Source organism: Mustela putorius, unplaced genomic scaffold, assembly GCF_011764305.1.
Source record: "Mustela putorius furo isolate JIRA1106 unplaced genomic scaffold, ASM1176430v1.1 tig00000174_pilon_pilon_pilon, whole genome shotgun sequence".
Classification (NCBI taxonomy): Eukaryota; Metazoa; Chordata; class Mammalia; order Carnivora; family Mustelidae; genus Mustela; species Mustela putorius.
The window spans coordinates 30,657,786-30,674,820 of record NW_025421304.1 but is presented as its reverse complement, the minus strand read 5'-3'; the positions used below and the strand labels follow the sequence as shown (position 1 = coordinate 30,674,820).

At 41.9% G+C, this 17,035-nt stretch overlaps 1 protein-coding gene across 1 annotated transcript in view; it reads right to left on the bottom strand.

The window, feature by feature from the left end:
* Positions 1-48: 48 nt before the first annotated feature.
* PKD1L3 (polycystin 1 like 3, transient receptor potential channel interacting) overlaps positions 49-17,035 on the bottom strand; it is a 57,623-nt gene continuing 40,636 nt past the window's right edge. The window contains 10 exon segments of the mRNA XM_045076517.1: positions 49-563; positions 565-650; positions 1,018-1,149; positions 2,798-2,899; positions 3,305-3,377; positions 3,379-3,513; positions 4,906-5,066; positions 5,835-5,962; positions 10,763-10,970; positions 12,589-12,621. Coding sequence (XP_044932452.1) covers positions 488-563; positions 565-650; positions 1,018-1,149; positions 2,798-2,899; positions 3,305-3,377; positions 3,379-3,513; positions 4,906-5,066; positions 5,835-5,962; positions 10,763-10,970; positions 12,589-12,621 — 1,134 coding nt within the window. The 3' untranslated portion in view covers positions 49-487.

The window sequence follows — 17,035 nt, the reverse complement described above, 5'->3', positions numbered from 1 at the left end:
GGGTAATGTGTGTGTCTGAAGCAGCAGCGAGTCCGTTTCTATTTCTGTATTTAAGCCCAGGTAACATTTTTGAGTTTGCTTGCTTAGTCCTCTGGGACAGGGCTGCCCATTAGCCAAACCTCACACTTACATCTTTGATTTTAATATCAGAGGTGAGCTCACTGCTCACCTCTGACTCATACGTATTTCCCACAGCCACGCTGAAAACATTGGTGGTGAGTGTCTCTTGCTTTTGCAAGAGCTGGATTATCCTGTAGAGCTCTTGTCATGTTAACCTTTCCTGACAGCCATAAACCCAAGAACTTGCTACGGGAGATTTTGATTTACAAAATTAACAGTATATTAAACCAGTAATTTTCTCAACTGTACCCTACAAAGGTAGGGAGAGGGAGAAGTGAGCTCTCCACTTAGCAGGGAGCCAGATGGGCTCAATCCTAGGACCCTGGGATCATGACTTGAGCTCAAGGCAGACACTTAGCTGACTGAGTCACCCAGGCACCCCAGGTAATCCATCTTTTAAAGCCTCTGTGTTACTGCCCATTGCTGTCATGGCTGTTTGCTCACGTGTTCTGGTGTTGCTGGATTCCTAGTAAACTGGCGAGTTTCTGTAGCACCATCTCTATCAGTCCATCTTCTTTCAAAGTTGTCTCCTACACAAAAGGAGAAAAGTGAGGGAATTAAAATTGATGCCATTGTTGAGAGGGGAAATGGACCAAAAGATTTAAAAACTAGGATTAATGGTAAACATACTGTTCCTTTAATGATCTACAGTCAGGCATTGGAGTGTTTCTGCTACTTCACAGTTGAGGAACAGCTATTTATAAGACAGTAGATGTCCTATAAACTGGGTGTTCTATTAAAATGGTTGCCCAAGCTATGGAGATTCATAAAGGGACTGTGCTGATTCTGTGCATTATGTCAGTCTATGATCTTAGGAGCAGCAACAGTTGAGTTTTTCTAATGATAAAATCATGACAAGTTTATATTTCACTTACCGAGTCAGTGTTACCTACCTACCTTAAGGGATTTTCTTTCTTTACCAAAGGCCATGAGAATCATTGAAACAAAAAGGTTAATGATCACAAGTAGCATCAAGAAGACACTGGTGAGAATCAGAAAGGATCCCAGGACTGGGTCTAAAGCAATAACCTGGAAAGGGACGATAAAATGTTTTGATTTTAAACACTGACAGTTTAACTTACATTTTTAAAGTAGAAGTTCTATACTAATGTTTGGGATATATTCACATAAAATATTTGGTAGACAGTAGGGAGAGAAGCAAAAAGGAAAATGCTTTTGTGTGGATAGAAGAATGTGAATGACAGGCTTAATGGGTATAAAAATAATTGACTTAAGGGGCTTTCACCAGAAAACAGGTAAGTCCCAGTAGAATTGGAAATGATTCAAAGCCCATGTGAGTTTTGGCAGCTCTGGAAAATATATCTAAGCACGGAAGCTTGAAAGAGTAGCAAAAGCACATTGAAAGAGTAACATCTGAAATCATAAAAACTGTCTCTACCATTCTAAGAACCTCTATAAACACAGGAGCATTCCAATAAAATTCAAGAAGTTAACCATAAAAAAACTGGCTTTTATTTTGTTTTGTTTTGTTTTTGTTGTTCTATTTTAAAAGTAAGTACTGAGTTTTGCCATTCTTTACTTTTCAGCATGAAGTGATCATTCTCAAATACAGGGACTGCGGTGGTTTCTGTAAGAGTATTTTTATGTGTTCATTTTAACAAATGTCTTTTTTCCCTTGGTATTGGCTTATTCACTGTTGCCACTAGGGTACTGTAAAAAACAACAACAAAAAAAAACCAGTCCCAACAACTTAAGAGCATGAATGCTTACAATAAATATCACTGTGATGGACATCTGTATGACCAGATACTGCTCAATTATAGCTACTCTAGGTCAACCAGATAAACATCTTTATTATACAAAACTTTTCCCAGTAAGTACACTCCATTTTCCCTTCACATTATATTATTAGAAAAGGCTTTTTTTTTTTTTTTAAGACAAAAAGGAGGTGTTAGCAAAAGCTCATTGTTATATTACTTCCTTAAGTGTCTTAGTATATAAAATGTTCCATGGGTGAACGTTTCATTCCCCAGTTGAACTCAGAACCATATAGGTCTTTCCCCGATCTTAGGTGAGAACTTCCCACAAGAGGAACTCTGTTAAGAAACTATGTAAACTTGCCCATTTGAGTTCTAGATTTTCAGAAGGTTAAACTTCATGGAGATCTTTACAATTTCAAGTAATGTAAACTGTAATGTGAATTATAGTTTTTCTGTCTTGATCAAATCTATATATGCTAGGGCTCCAAATCCTGATTTGGGTTCCCTTTTTTTTTTTTTAATATAGGATAGGGGTTTGTGTTGGGAGTTCTTGAGGGAGAATAACGAACAGAAATATTATGGCTCTTGTTCTGGAATTGTACCTCCCTAATTTTTTTTAGAAGGCACTTTCATTATATACTTCAAAGGGCTACTGAGAAAGAAGCAGCAAATATTAATCTGGCTAGGTGATGAGAACATAAATTCAGGCCCAGCGTCCTGGCAGTAAGATTAAGAAGTGAAGAAATTGAAATTAGGTGCTTGAAAAAGGGACATATCTCTGAAAGTAATAGCCCCTCACATTGAATGCATAGGTAGCACCACAGAATGGGAAGGCAGAAAATCTATACTCTCCTTTTCCAGTGTGCAGTGGCACAGAAGGCGCTGCTCTTGTAAGCAATTCTCGCCTTGTAGACAAAATAGAATCCTGCAGGGAAGCCAGGATGGGGTTTTTTTACCTCCTCCGGATGAGCGGTTCCCAGTAGAAGGCCAACAACAGTCACTGCTGAGCTGAAGGAAGTTCGGTAGTCAGTGATGCTCTATCCAAACAGCAGGTTAAACTGAAAAGGAGAAAGACTGATCAGAGGACAGACAGCACTAGTAGGGCTGATGTCAGTTCTTTCCCTCCTGGCTTCATGAGGAGCCGACACAGGACCAGAGGGGACGGAAACAGAAGTGCCTGGTGGCCATTCAAATCCCAGGGCCTTCAAATTCTATAGTTACGTAGCATGTTCATATCGATTTATTTGGCGTTCACATCACGTTGTGAGCTGAAATTAAGAGACAGATGTCTGATTTTAAGCCATACTGCTGGTGAAGTGTGGAACTACCAACTAAAAACCAGTTTTCATACTCTTTTTTTTTCCCAAAATTCATTGCCAACTTGAACTGATGGTTTGCCGTATAGTGCTTTCTTGGAAAGCAATGTGATTCCAAGGCCGCAGCTTTGGGGAATGAGGGCTTACAGCAGTGGCATAGCCTGTGAGCAGGATCAAGATGACCAGCAAGAAGCCCACCACCTCGTCCCAGGCTTTGCCGTGTTCTACCGATGACCTGCAGCCTGAGGTTATGGTGCAGCAGGTTCCAAAGCTGAACAGTTGCCAACAGAACCAGGAAGCCCATGAGGTGAACGATGGCTGAGTTTACTTGCACTGCCTCGTAGAAGCTGATGAACCTGTGCCAAGGAAGGGTGACAGTTAACCACTGAAGCGCATGCCATCCATTTCTCCATGACTTCCCCTGCTCGAGTGCAGCAGCTCTGAGAGTCCTATTAGGTCAAATACTTGATGCAAGAATTCTCCAGTGTGGCCTTCAGTACTTGTGGATGTGAGAGCACTGGCAAAAGGCTGTGTATTTGCTTGGGAGAGCTGAAGAAATCCCGAAATAAAACCTCTAGCAGATTACTCCAGACCTGCCGCCTCCACTGCTGTGGTTTTAGTTAAACCCCTCCTCTCAAAAGGAGAGGAGTTAGCCTAACTGAGCTGTGTCATTAGGCTAGTCTGTTTTCTGTAGCGCTCTAATCCTGTATTCTCTGGGAAGTGATTGGTCTAATAGGTTTAACGGTGCTGAAAGGAGAAAGATGATTGATAAGGACCCCCGGGTGGCTGAGTCGGTTAAGCGTCTGCCTGCAGCTCAGGTCATGATCCCAGAGTCCTGGGCTGGAGTTCCACACCGTGCTCCTTGCTCAACAGGGAGCCTGCTTCTGCCTGCCGCTCCCGTGTTTATGCTTGACAAAATCTTAAAGATGATCGATAAACTGGAAGGGAGGAGTGTTGCGTGAGAAACATACTTATAATCTCGTGTCGCAGCAACTAGGTTACTTGGAAAGACTCCCATAGATAGAGCATGTTGGCTCTTGGTCACAACTGTTTTTAGTGTCTAAGACCTAGTGCCATGCGGCAAGATGGACCTCAACTGTCAGCACCATACAAACTCTGTCCCTGCAAAAATGGTCCTCTGAGGATGACCTGGGATATTTTCTCATTACACAGATCAGCAGTCCACACTGTTGGCCACTGAAAAAGTAAAGTACCACGTGGCAATATGTGGTCTGGGAAATAGATGTTCTTCCCCATAGGAAAGACCACAGAAGGTGTCCAAAGGGGCACCAGAACGTCTCTTCGGTATGGATAAGCTAATGGATGGACATCTCTACCCAGAAAACAACCCCCTTTGGTTTAAAAAACAAAAACAAAAAAAACACTGGGTTGTTTAATTTAAAGGGTAATCATTTGTCATTCCTCAGGCTTTATTCTTTGGCCAGGGTGCAAAATGTGACTAATTCTAGGTCCTTGCTAAGTGGAATTTAAATGCATTACCTTTGACAAACACATACCTAAGTATTATGAAGGCACAGAGCGTTTCAATGTGATGAGCCGTATACGGTTATTAATTGTTTCTCAGCTGTGGACGTTGGTCTGAGTTCTGTATTTAACTCTGGTATTATACAAACATAGGTCTGATAGAGCAGCGGAAGAGGAAGGGGAGTCTGAAAGAAATTTAGGTGCAATCGGGAAACTTTAGACATTGAATGGGAAGAGCCTGGGCTCCTCAGGCTCTGTCTTACCTGTCCCGCTCATAGCGGTATTGCGCCATGTTTTTCTTATGCAGAGAAGTACGCTTCCTGTCCAGACCCAGGAGGACAAAGCTAATGAGAATTATGCTCACGTCCAGAATGTTTCTTTTCCTAGAGAAGAACCTCCACCTCTGTTGTTTCAGCCGATGACCCTAAAAGGAGACACACAGTCACTATTTCTTGCTTGAGGATTAGCCAGGTCTTTCCCTAATGAAGCATTTCAACCCTGGCAAGACACGAAGCTGGGCCCTTGTCAGATCCAACTTGGACCTGATGGGTTATGGTCTTGGTGCTGCTCTGTAGTCACTCGGAGCTGCTGTTTATAGAAAAGCCAGCTTTCTCTAACCTGCATTGGATACACACGATTTCATTCCTGTTGCTTAAATTTAAAACAGTTTTCAAATTAGTTATCAAGCCTGAAAGTAAGATGTGTTGTCTTAAGATGGATTCTGGTTTGGTGCCACTACTTGTACTTTTGAGTACTTGCTCTGTTCATCAGATTTTCAATTCTTGCTGTTAGCTTATAGAGGGATAATACAATGTACGAAAAATAATATTCTTTTTTAAAAGATTTTATTTATTTGACAGACAGAGATCATAAGTAGGCAGAGAGAGAGAGAGAGGAGGAAGCAGGCTCCCGGAAAGCCCGATGTGGGGCTCTATCCCAGGACCCTGAGATCATGACCTGAGCCGAAGGCAGAGGCTTAACCCATTGAGCCAACCAGGCACCCCCAAAATAATATTCTTTATACAGAGTTAATTCCTTCACTCTTGAAGATTTAAAGAGCTACTTCATGGAAAGCCAGTCAGCCTTTAGCTGAATTCAGGCTCTGGAAGGGACCAAAGTCATAGCCATAATTCTTGTAATAACTCATTGTGGAGCTCTCCTGATAACATTGGAAACCTTGAGAATTTCTCACCTGTACAAAGGCAGAGTAACAGACTAGTAGGTAATAGATGACTTGCAAGATGAGAAACCAGGCAAAGTCCTTCTTTGATGCCTGAAGGGAAGTTAAAGTGTCCAGCCTCAGTGAGGGGAAGAATGCACCTGAGAACAACAAAGAACACCTAGAGTCAGGAGTCTTCAAAACTTACGCCCTCTTCCTTTCAACCTTTTTAAAATCAGTGCAACTATTGCTGGATTATCTTTTTTTTCCTCTTTAGATTTTATTTGAGAGAGAGAGTGGGGGCGGGGGCAGAGGGAGAGGGAGATGATCCCAAGCAGAATCTGCTGAGCCTGGAGCCTGACGTGAGGCACAATCTCCTAGCCCTGAGATCATGACCCGAGCCCAAACCAAGAGCCAGACAGTTAACCGAGTCGCCCAGGTGCCCCACCGGATTATCTATTCCAAAATGTTCCCAAATCTCTACTCTTCACTTGGTATTTCCTCTAGAGCTGTCAGGGATATTAACTCAGATCACTGAGTTAATAACTACTGGAGAAATGCACTGTTTGCACCAGTCAGTAGAAGGGGAAGATATACTCGTGATCCCACCTTGAGGGCACAGTCTGTGACTTCACAGCTATTAACAGGTGTTGGTCTGGTCGAGCAAGAACAGGTGCAGAGATGCACGTACCCTCTCCATACAAGGTTTGGTAGAGAGCAGATGACTGCAATGTGAAGCGTGGGGAGAATGGAATTTAAAGCTATTTAAAATACATTTTCAGAAATTAGTATGATAGCGCTTTGAGCCATTTCAAATGTAGTTACTTTCTAAAAGTAAATTTAGGTAAAGCCCTAATACCTGAAGAATACTCACAGTATCCTGGGAATATTTAGAGAAGGATAGACTAAAAAAGCCTCAGTTCTACCTAGAAGGACAGTGAGGTGGTTGCTTCTAAAATCATGAAAGGTCTTGTGAATATAAACTTTCATAAAGCCCCAAAATACTAGAATTAAGATGTAAAGTACATTTAAGAATAAAAGGAATTCCTACTTCATATTGTTCGATCGTAAGACTGGGACTTTCCCATGTTTACTTCAGCCCTATTTGGAGTTTGTGTGTGTGTTGGGGGAGGGCCTTGGTAGTTCCTAACAATAAAAAACCCTATGAACACCCACAGGAAGCCTTCATACTTCATTCAGAACAAGTGTAGAAGTCTAAGTATAAAACTCCTGATCAGAAGTGACACCTGGGGGCACCTGGGTGGCTCAGTGGGTTAAGCTTCTGCTCAGGTCATGATCTCAGGGTCCTGGGATTGAGCCCCGCATTGGGCTCTCCGCTCAGTGGGGAACCTGCTTCCTCCTCTCTGCTTGCCTGCCTCTCTGTGAACTTGTGATCTCTCTCTCTGTCCAATAAACAAATAAAATCTTAAAAAAAAAGTGACACCTTCCTAGTAAATGGAAGGATACTAGTGGGCAAATTCTGGGAACAGAATAAAGAGTAAGTTTGATCTGGACAAACTTCCTGTTAGAGGTAGGGGAACTGAATATATGAGCGTCCCTCTAATCTCATAAAATGCCATGATAATGATAGTGACAGGATTAAAAGTTGAAGGAAAAGGAGCAAAGATGACAGCAATGAACTCTTGGAAGCCAGTAAACAGAAGAATGACACCGACAACAGATTCAAGAAAGGGAAAGGCAAAGTCTGCCGTGTAGAAAAAACCCAGGAGCAAGCCCAGAAAGGCTGGAAAATTGCTGGCATTAGATACTCCTGAAGGTAAGGTCAGATGAAACTGGAAATGGAATTCATCCCAAGTCTAAACGTAAGCAGTTAGATCCCCGACTTCCTCCCTCACCATTCACACCTAGGTATTTGCTACTCATCGTGCCTTCTGCCACACTAAAACTAAAGGTTTCTTTTTTTTTTTTTTAAAGATTTTATTTATTTATTTCACAGAGAGAGATCACAGTAGACAGAGAGGCAGGCAGAGAGAGAGAGAGAGGGAAGCAGGCTCCCTGCTGAGCAGAGAACCCGACGTGGGACTCGATCCCAGGACCCTGAGATCATGACCTGAGCCGAAGGCAGCGGCCTAACCCACTGAGCCACCCAGGCACCCTAAAGGTTTATTTTCTATTGTTGAACTAGAGAGAGTCCCAAATCAGGGGCAACAGGTCTATTTGCAAGTAGTGGTCTATTGGGAAAGAATTAAAAGAAAGTTTTTACTTTTATTTTGAGAGTGAAGAGAGAGACAAAGTGTGCTCATGAACAGAGGAGGGGCAGAGGGAGAGAGAGAATCCTAAGCAGGCTCCAAGCTCGGTGCAAAGGCCAACTTGGGGATCTATCTTTGACCCTGAGATTATGACCTGAGCTAAAATCAAGAGTCAGACACTTAACCAACTGAGCCACCCAGGCACCTCTAAGAGAAAGTTTTTATGCTGCATGGCGATGCTTCCCAGTCCCTTTTCTCAATAGTCTCAGAGAAGTCCACAAGGCTGACATCCTCAAAGCAGGGGTTTGGAGGGTCCTGTATGTGAAACTGCCAGAAAGACATTAGGAACAGCCGACAAGCTCTTTCTATGAACAGAGAGCTTCTAACTAGCATTTATTTGCTTTTTACTATCTCTGTCTTCAGTATGATAAACAGCCACATATTGGACCTCAACACTGACAACTGGAGACCAAAACAAGTAAAAAAAGAAGTTCAGAAGCATTATAGAAAGTGAAAGAGCAGGAAAAAAACAAAACAAAACAAAACAAAGCCTGTAACATCCTCAGAGAGCTGAGAGGATACCATGTCCATAAAAGAACAGGATACGATGAAAAAAATATTGAGGACAAACACAAATCTTGAAAATTAAATTATCAAGATGAATACTTCAACTTCTAAACCACTTGTTACATTTATCTCCCAGAAACTAGAAGAAAAACATGGAAAAGCAAAAACAAGAAAAATAAAAGGATCAGTCTAGGCATCCCAACGTCAAATGCCCGGAATACTGGTAAAAGGGAACAAAGAAAACAAAGAAGAATTTGATAGAAATCTGTGAGAAAATTTCTCAGAACCTAAGGACACATTTCCAGGTTAAAAGACTCACTGGGTAGAGAGAGAAAATTTGAAAACCTTTTGGGAGTTGGGGGCATCATCACACTTTAAAAAAAAAATTTATTGGGACGCCTGGGTGGCTCAGTTGGTTAAGCAGCTGCCTTCGGCTCAGGTCATGATCCCAGCGTCCCGGGATCGAGTCCCACATCGGGCTCCTTGCTCAGCAGGGAGCCTGCTTCTCCCTCTGCCTCTGCCTGCCATTCTGTCTGCCTGTGCTCGCTCTCTCCCCCTCTCTCTCTCTGATAAATAAATTAAAAAAATCTTTAAAAAAATTATTTATTTGAAAAATAGAGAAAGAGCACAAGTAGTCAGAGTGGCAGGTAGAGGAAAAAGGAGAAGGCAGCTCCCCAACAGGGCTCGATTCCAGGACCCCAAGATCGTGACCTGAGCCAAAGGCAGACCTTTAACCCACTGAGCCACCCAGATGTCCCCATCATCGCACGTCTTAAGAACAGCACAAGAAGCTAGAAGACAATGGAGCTATACTTTTCAAAATTCTGTAAAAACAACTATATCCAGAATAATGAGCAATCATGTGTGATGGCAGAGTAGGAACAATTTTGGACCTGGAAGTCTTCAAAAAATTTACTTCTTCTGTACCCTTGCAGTAATTTCCCGAAGGATATGCTCCAGCAGAATGAGAAAGTAAACGCAGAGAGGAAAACATGGGATCCAGGAGAAAGAAGATCCAACAGAGGGGAGAGGTCAAGATCATCCCCAGAATGATACTGTAGGGAGAATCCAGGATGAGCGTTGCGCAGCAGACCCGGAGAAAAACCAATCTGAACTGCACCAAAAGGATGGAGGGCCTCAAAATAATAGGTTGCTTGATACTTTTTGAACAGAAAGAGATTTTTCTAGGAGGAGTTTGGAGGTGAATCAATCATAGATTCATGCAAAACCAACCAAATGGAAAAAAAGAAAAAGAAACAATTATAAACTCTAAGGAAAATGTTCTAGAAGAAAAGAAATTACAATACATTACATGGCTCATCTTTGAGAAATCATTCAGATAATTACAATAATGGAAATAAATATTAAACTAACCATAAATCGTTACTATATTCGGAGAACACGGAAAGAGGAAAGTGTGTGTATGCGTGTGTGTTGTGTATAAGAAAGTTAAATGCTCATCATCATAGGAAGAAATAGTACCTAAAACTGAAAATGCATGAAATAAGTAATAAACATGTTAGTTGTTAAATTTCAAAGAACCAGGGTGCCTGGGTGGCTCAGTCAGTTGGGCCTCTGCCCTTGGCTCAGATCATGATCGCAGGGTCCTGGGATCGAGCCCCACATCCGGCTCCCTGCTCAGCAGGAAGCCTGCTTCTCCCTTTCCCACTCCCCCTGTTTGTGTTCCCTTTCTCGCTGTCTCTGTCAAATAAATGAAATCTTTAAAAAACTTTTTTTTTTTTTAAATTTTTTTTAAAGATTTTATTTATTTATTTGACAGAGAGAGATCACAAGTAGGCAGAGAGGCAGGCAGAGAGAGAGAGGAGGAAGCAGGCTCCCTGCTGAGCAGAGAGCCTGATGCGGGACTCGATCCCAGGACCCTGAGATCATGACCTGAGCCGAAGGCAGCGGCTTAACCCACTGAGCCACCCAGGCGCCCTCTTTAAAAAAACTTTTAATTTTTTTCCCAAAGAAACAGTTAAAAAAAAAGCAGGCAGTAGCCTTCTCTGGGAAAGGGGGAGGAGGGGAGGAGGAAGAAAGAAATGCTCGCTTTTGCCTTGAATACTTGACTTTTTAAATTATGGAGAATAACTTTAACTAAAATACTGTCTTTTAATGGTACAAAATAAAGAAACTGAGCTTTCTCCTGAGATACCCAGGTCAGGACAGAAGAGACCTCTGTACCTGCATTGTTGGACTCCAAAATCAGGGTCACTACACAGAACAGGTTCACGTTAGCACCGAAGACCACAGATTCCACAGAGAGGCTTTTGGTGCAATGCTCAAGCCAGTGGCTCTGTCCAAGATGCTGCGGAACTCTGGGAAAACAGAACGACAGGGTCAGCTTCTTTCTCCATTCAATCCCGCGAAGGAGAAAAATGGCCTGGCGTTTCCAATATCACGTGCCAGTTGCAAAGCTACATTCCCAAATATCGTTTGCCTACGGAGTACTATTACTAATCCCCAAACTTTCACTAGTATTAGTTCACAAAGATAGAAGTTGAGAAGTCTATAAAGATGAAAGTTTTCATAAGAGCATTCACATCAGGTTTAAATGTTCAAGAGAACGTATTTGGTGTTTAACACCTAGGGTAGAATTATTTTATGTCAGCTACCGCTATTACTCTACGACTTCTGAATGTTAAATTCTTCTCTTTATTTTTTAAGATTTTACTTATTTGAGAGTGCAAGAAAGCACAAGCCGGGGGAGCTGCTGAGGGAGAGGGAGAAGCAGATTTCCCATGTTTTTGAGTAAATTCTTGCTGTAAACTTAAATGAAGAGGTAATTTAAGCCTTTTCATATATAATGATAAAAAATTCTTATCACATACACATACAAAAACACTCTAAAGTCTCTGGAAGTTTGACTGTGAATATTTGCATTGATTATGGCTCATGAAAGCCAATGCTTCCTCTTAAATCTAAAGATTATAGTTTGCCTAAACTAGGGATACCAGAATTGAGATTGGAAGGTGTTTTTCCACATGAGAAAAAAAAATGAGTATGGACAAATTGCCAAACCAAAACATATCTGTAGTTTGAGGTTGAACAAGGAATTTTTAAACTAAAAGGTACGTTTCCTTAAAAGTCTAAGAAGTGTCCACAAGGGGGACACCTGGGTGGCTCAGTCGGTTAAACGTCTGCCTTCGGCTCAGGTCATGATCCCAGGGTCCTGGGATGGAATCCCACGCTGGGCTCCTTTCTCTCTCCCTCTCTCTGCCTGCCTCTCCCATTGCTTGTGCTTGCACGGTCTCTCTGACAAATAAATAAATAAATAAAATTTGGGGGGAAAAAAAAAGATTTCTCTGGGAAAAAAAAAAGTGTCTACAAGTGTCACAGACAACTGAGCACCATTATGGCAGCTGTAACTGTCCTAAGAAGGGACGCGGCCTGGTTCTCCTGTCCAGGGCTCAGGCTTCCTCACCTGATGGAAGCTTCTTCTAAGTCTCACAACATACCCTCCTCCTGAGTAAGTGGCAAATTCCCCTTGGACAGGATAGCCACCCGCTATCTCTGGATTCTGATAATGCCAAATGTTGTCTGATTTTGTGACGTTTGTATCGGGGGGCCCCAGTTTACTCCATAGTTCTCTGTATCCTCCAGATCTTGGGGAGATGGCTTCGCTTGTTCTCGGGGAGACACTCCAGTTGGAAGGAGTATGGTGCTAGGAATGCGAATCTGACGAAGCAGAACATTGCCCAGAAGCAAGGAGTTCCCATCAGCAATAAATCCGAACAAAAAGAGTACAAGAAACCACTTTCACAACTGCCTTATTAAGTTAGTAACAGAAAATGCACATTTTCACCACTATTAAAAAAAAACATATTTGGAATTTCTAGTTAATGCAACCAGGCAAGAAAATGAAATAAGCATAAAAATAAGGAAGTGAGTGGCACCTGGGTGGCTCAGTGGGTTAAGCCTCTGCCTTCGGCTCAGGTCATGATCCCAGAGTCCTGGGATCAAGTCCCGAATCGGGCTCTCTGCTCTGCGGGGAGCCTGCTTCCTCCTCTCTCTCTGCCTGCCTCTCTGCCTGCTTGCGATCTCTGTCAGATAAATAAAGAAAAAATCTTTAAAAAAAAAATAAGGAAGTGAAATGGTCATCATTTGTAAAGGACATATAGGTGATCTAGATGAATCTGGAGAATCAACTGAAAGGCGTCAGCAGGACAGTGAAATAGGAGGTGGCCTGCTTGTATCTCCTCTCAGCAACAGTAATCCACAGATGAAGGTGCCTTTGCGGGAGCCTTGGGATCCAAAGGTAGGGAACTGTGAAACCCCGGTGGAGTCCAAGACTGACAAAGTCCATCCTGAGAAGGCACGTCCATGCCCAGATGGCAGACTCACCACCTATGGTCCTGATAACAGACCCAGAAACAGTTCTGCCTCTGTGGACTTGGCTACAGCACCATACGCCAAGGGACCCAGGAGTCACTTCTGCCTGTGTCTCAGATAACAGGCCTTTAGACCTTAGTTCTGAGTGCCAGTCCCTCTCAGCCACAGTCCAAAAGTCCCTGGAGGCAAGCTCACCAAACTCGGTCTGTCTGTAGATCCTGCAATGGCCTTTAACTGGACTCCAGCCCCTCTTGGCTACAGTCCATGAGCAGTCCTGCTAGTCCAGAGACCGGCTGGGAGACACACCTATCAATGCGACTGGAGATAAGCCTACCAACCTAGTCTGACTTCAGATCCTGAAACTTCTACCTTGCCTCCAGGCCATTCCAGCCATGGTCAGGGAGCAATCCTGGTGGGGGACACACTCTTCCATCCCTCCAGAACCAGGTCTGTTGATACTAGTCCTGGCTATGGATCCTGAACAGCCTGGGGACTCCTGGGGACTCCATTCCTGTCCCTCTCAGCCACAGTCCAGCGCCCATCCTGCCTGCCCAGGGACCCACCCAGCGACCCAGCAGGAGCCCTCCCAGAAATCTGGGGGAGCTACACTCATTCTTGCAGCTGGTAACAGGCCTGTTCTACTCCAACCTTGTCCCAGTGCCAGCCCCACTGAACAAGGTTCTGCAGTCAGTCCTGTCCACCCAGACAGCAGACCAGATCCACACCAATCCGAGCCCCTGGTAACAGGCCTACAAACTGTGGACCCCACTGTGGATGTAACCACAGCCACATGACCTAACACCATCCCTGATCAACTTAGATTCTGGAGGTAACTCATCAGCCTGGGGAACTGACAGGAGAAGGTTTTTAATTGCCAAAACTGATCTGTAAAGACCAGAAAAGGCGTTTTCTCCTTCAAATGCATGAACACCAACCCAAGACTACACAGATCCCAGAGTCAGGATCAGACAAACATGGCACCATCAAAGGAAATTCCTCAAGTTCCACTAAATGACTCCAAAGATACAGAGAGGTCCACGAACTGCCTCAGAAATCAAAATAATCTTCTTAAAGGAACTCAGTGAAAAGCACGAGAACACAAATAAATGAAGTCAGGGAAACAATGCAGGGACAAAATGGTAATTTTGACAAATAGAAACCATAAAAAAGAACTAAAGAGAAATTCTGGAGATGAATAATTCCATGGTAGAACTGAAAAATTCAATACAAAGCTTCAACAGTAGACTTGATCACACAGAAGAAATAATCCGTGAACTTGAGGAGAGGTCATTTGAAGTTAGCCAGTTCAAGGAACAAAAAGAAAAATGAACGACAAAGAGTGAACAAAGCGTCTGTCACTTCTGGACACTGTCAAAAGGACAAATATACATATCATGGGAATCTCAGAGGAGGAGGAGAGACAAAGAGGCAGAAAACTTATTTAAAGAAACAATAGTTGACGGGGTGCCTGGGGGGCTGGGCTCAGTGGGTTAAGCCTCTGCCTTTGGCTCAGGTCATGATCTCCAGGTCCTGGGATCAAGCCCCGCATCGGGCTCTCTGCTTGGCGGGGAGCCTGCTTCTTCCTCTCTCTCTCTCTCTCTCTCTCTCTGCCTACCTCTCTGCCTACTTGTGATCTCTGTCAAATAAAGTCTTTAAAAAAAAAAAAAAAACTTAAAAAAAAAAAAAAGAAACAACAGTTGAAATTTTGGTAAAAATAGAAACATCTGGTACATGAAGCACAAAGGACCCCAAGTCAGATCAACCCAAAGAAGATTACTCTGAGATACTTTATTGTTTATCCAACTGTTAAAAGTAAAGACAGAAAATTCTGAAAACAGAAAGAAAAAAAATAACTTTACACACACACACACACACACACACACCCCCATAGGCTATCAGATTTCTCAGCAGAGATCTTGCAGGCCAGAGGGAATAGAATGATATATTCAAAGTACTTGAAAGAAAAAAAACAACAAAACAAAACTTGCCAACTCAAACCACTATACCCAACAAAACCGTCCTTCAGAAGTGAAGGGAGCTAAAATCAGCCCCAGACAAACAAAAGATGAGGGAGTTTATCACCACCAGGTCTTACGAGGGATGTTAGAGGGAATTCCTTTAGCTGAAAGGAAAGGAGGCTGTGTGGCAACATGAAAGTATAAAACTCACAGGTAAAGGTAAATACATAGTCCAATTCAGAGCTTGGTACTACTGTAGTGGTGTGTAAATCACTTTTATCTTTGGTATAAAAGTTAAAGACAATAGTGTTAAAAATAACTACCACAATAATAACACGTCAGTGAACGACAGCATAGGAAGAAAGGCAGCGGGACATCAGTTACATAAGCACAAAAAAAGCAGAAGTAAAAGCACAGAGGTTTTTGTTGTTGTTGTTTTTGTTTTAATGTACAGGCAGAACAATCTTGTTGTTTTTTTAAATAATCTCTACACCCAGTGTGGGGCTTGAACTCACAACCCTGAGATCAAGAGTTGCAGGCTCTACTGGCTGAGCCAATCAGGCACCTCCAAATGTAGAGCTTTTTATGTGATTAAAGTTAAGTTGTTTTCAGCTTAAAACAGACTGTTATAAAATATTTTACATAAGCCTTATGATAACACTAAAGCAAAATCTGTAATAAATGCAAAACAATGAAAGGAAGGGAATTAAAGCATACCACTACAAAAATATAAATCACAAAGATGCCAAAAGAATAAAAGAGGAACAAAGGAACTGAAAAAACAATCAGAAAACAATAAAGTGCCAATAGTAAGTTCTTATCAATAATTAAATGTCAAAAGATTAAATTCTTCAATCAAAAGACAGAGTGGCTGTATGGTAAAAATACAAGATCCAATAATATACTGCCTATGAGAGACTCACTTTAGTTTTTGTAAAAAAAGGTTTGGGAAAAAAAATATCCCATGCAAATGGCAACCAAAAGGGAATAGAAGTAGCTCTAACTTATAACAGAAAAAACAGAATTTCAGGGGTGCCTGGGTGGCTCCGTCGGTTAAGTGGCTGCCTTCAGCTCAGGTCACAATCCCTGGGATCAAGCTCCATGTTGGGCTCCTTGCTCAGCGGGGAGCCTGCTTCTCCCTTTCCCTCTGCATGCCTCTCCCCCTGTTTGTACTCCCTCTCTCTGACACATAAATAAATAAAATCTATACAAAATAAAACAAAAAAAACAGAATTTCAGTGAAACTCAGTCACAACAGACAGGGAAGGTCACTTGTGATAAAGTGATACAGCGCTCACTTCATAAAGAGGACAAAACAATTGTAAATATATATGCACCCAACCTTGGAACATCAAAATAAGTAAAGTAAATGTTACCTGATAGAAGAAATAGATAGCAATATGGTAACAGTAGGTGATTTCAATACCCCACTGTCAACAATGGATAGACTGTCTAGACAGAAAATCAGTAAGTTAATACTATGAGCCAGATGGACCTAAAAGATATATGTAGAACATTCCACTCAACCAGAATATATATTCTTCACAAGTACACCTGAACATTCTCCAGGATAGATCCTACATTGGGCCACAAAGCAAGTCTTCACAAATTTAAGGAGACTGAAAGCATATATATCAAGTATCTTTTTCTGACTACAATGTATGAAATCAGAAATCAGTAACAGGATGCAAATTGGAAAATCCACAAACACATGGAAATTCAACACCACACTTCTGAACAGCCAATGGGTCAAGTTAGGAAATTAAAAAGTACCTTGAGACAAACAAAAATGCACATAAAAATGTCATACCAAACTTATGGGATGCAGCAAAAGCAGTTCTAAAGAGGGCATTTTATAATATTAAACACCTATTTTATGAAAAAAAGAAAGCTCTCAACTAAACAAGCTAACTTTGGTCTTCAAGAAACTAGTAAAAAAAGAACAAACTAAGCCCAAAGTTAGCAGAGGGAAGTAAATAATAAAGATTAGAGTAGAAATAAATGAAATAAAGACAAGTTAAATAGAACATACAAAAATAAAAATATTTTGAAAGAAACAAAACTGATAAACCTTTAGGCTGAACCAAGAAAAAGAGGATTCAAATAAAATTACTAAAGAGTAGACATTAACACTGGTATCACAAAAACAAAGGATTGTAAGAGACTA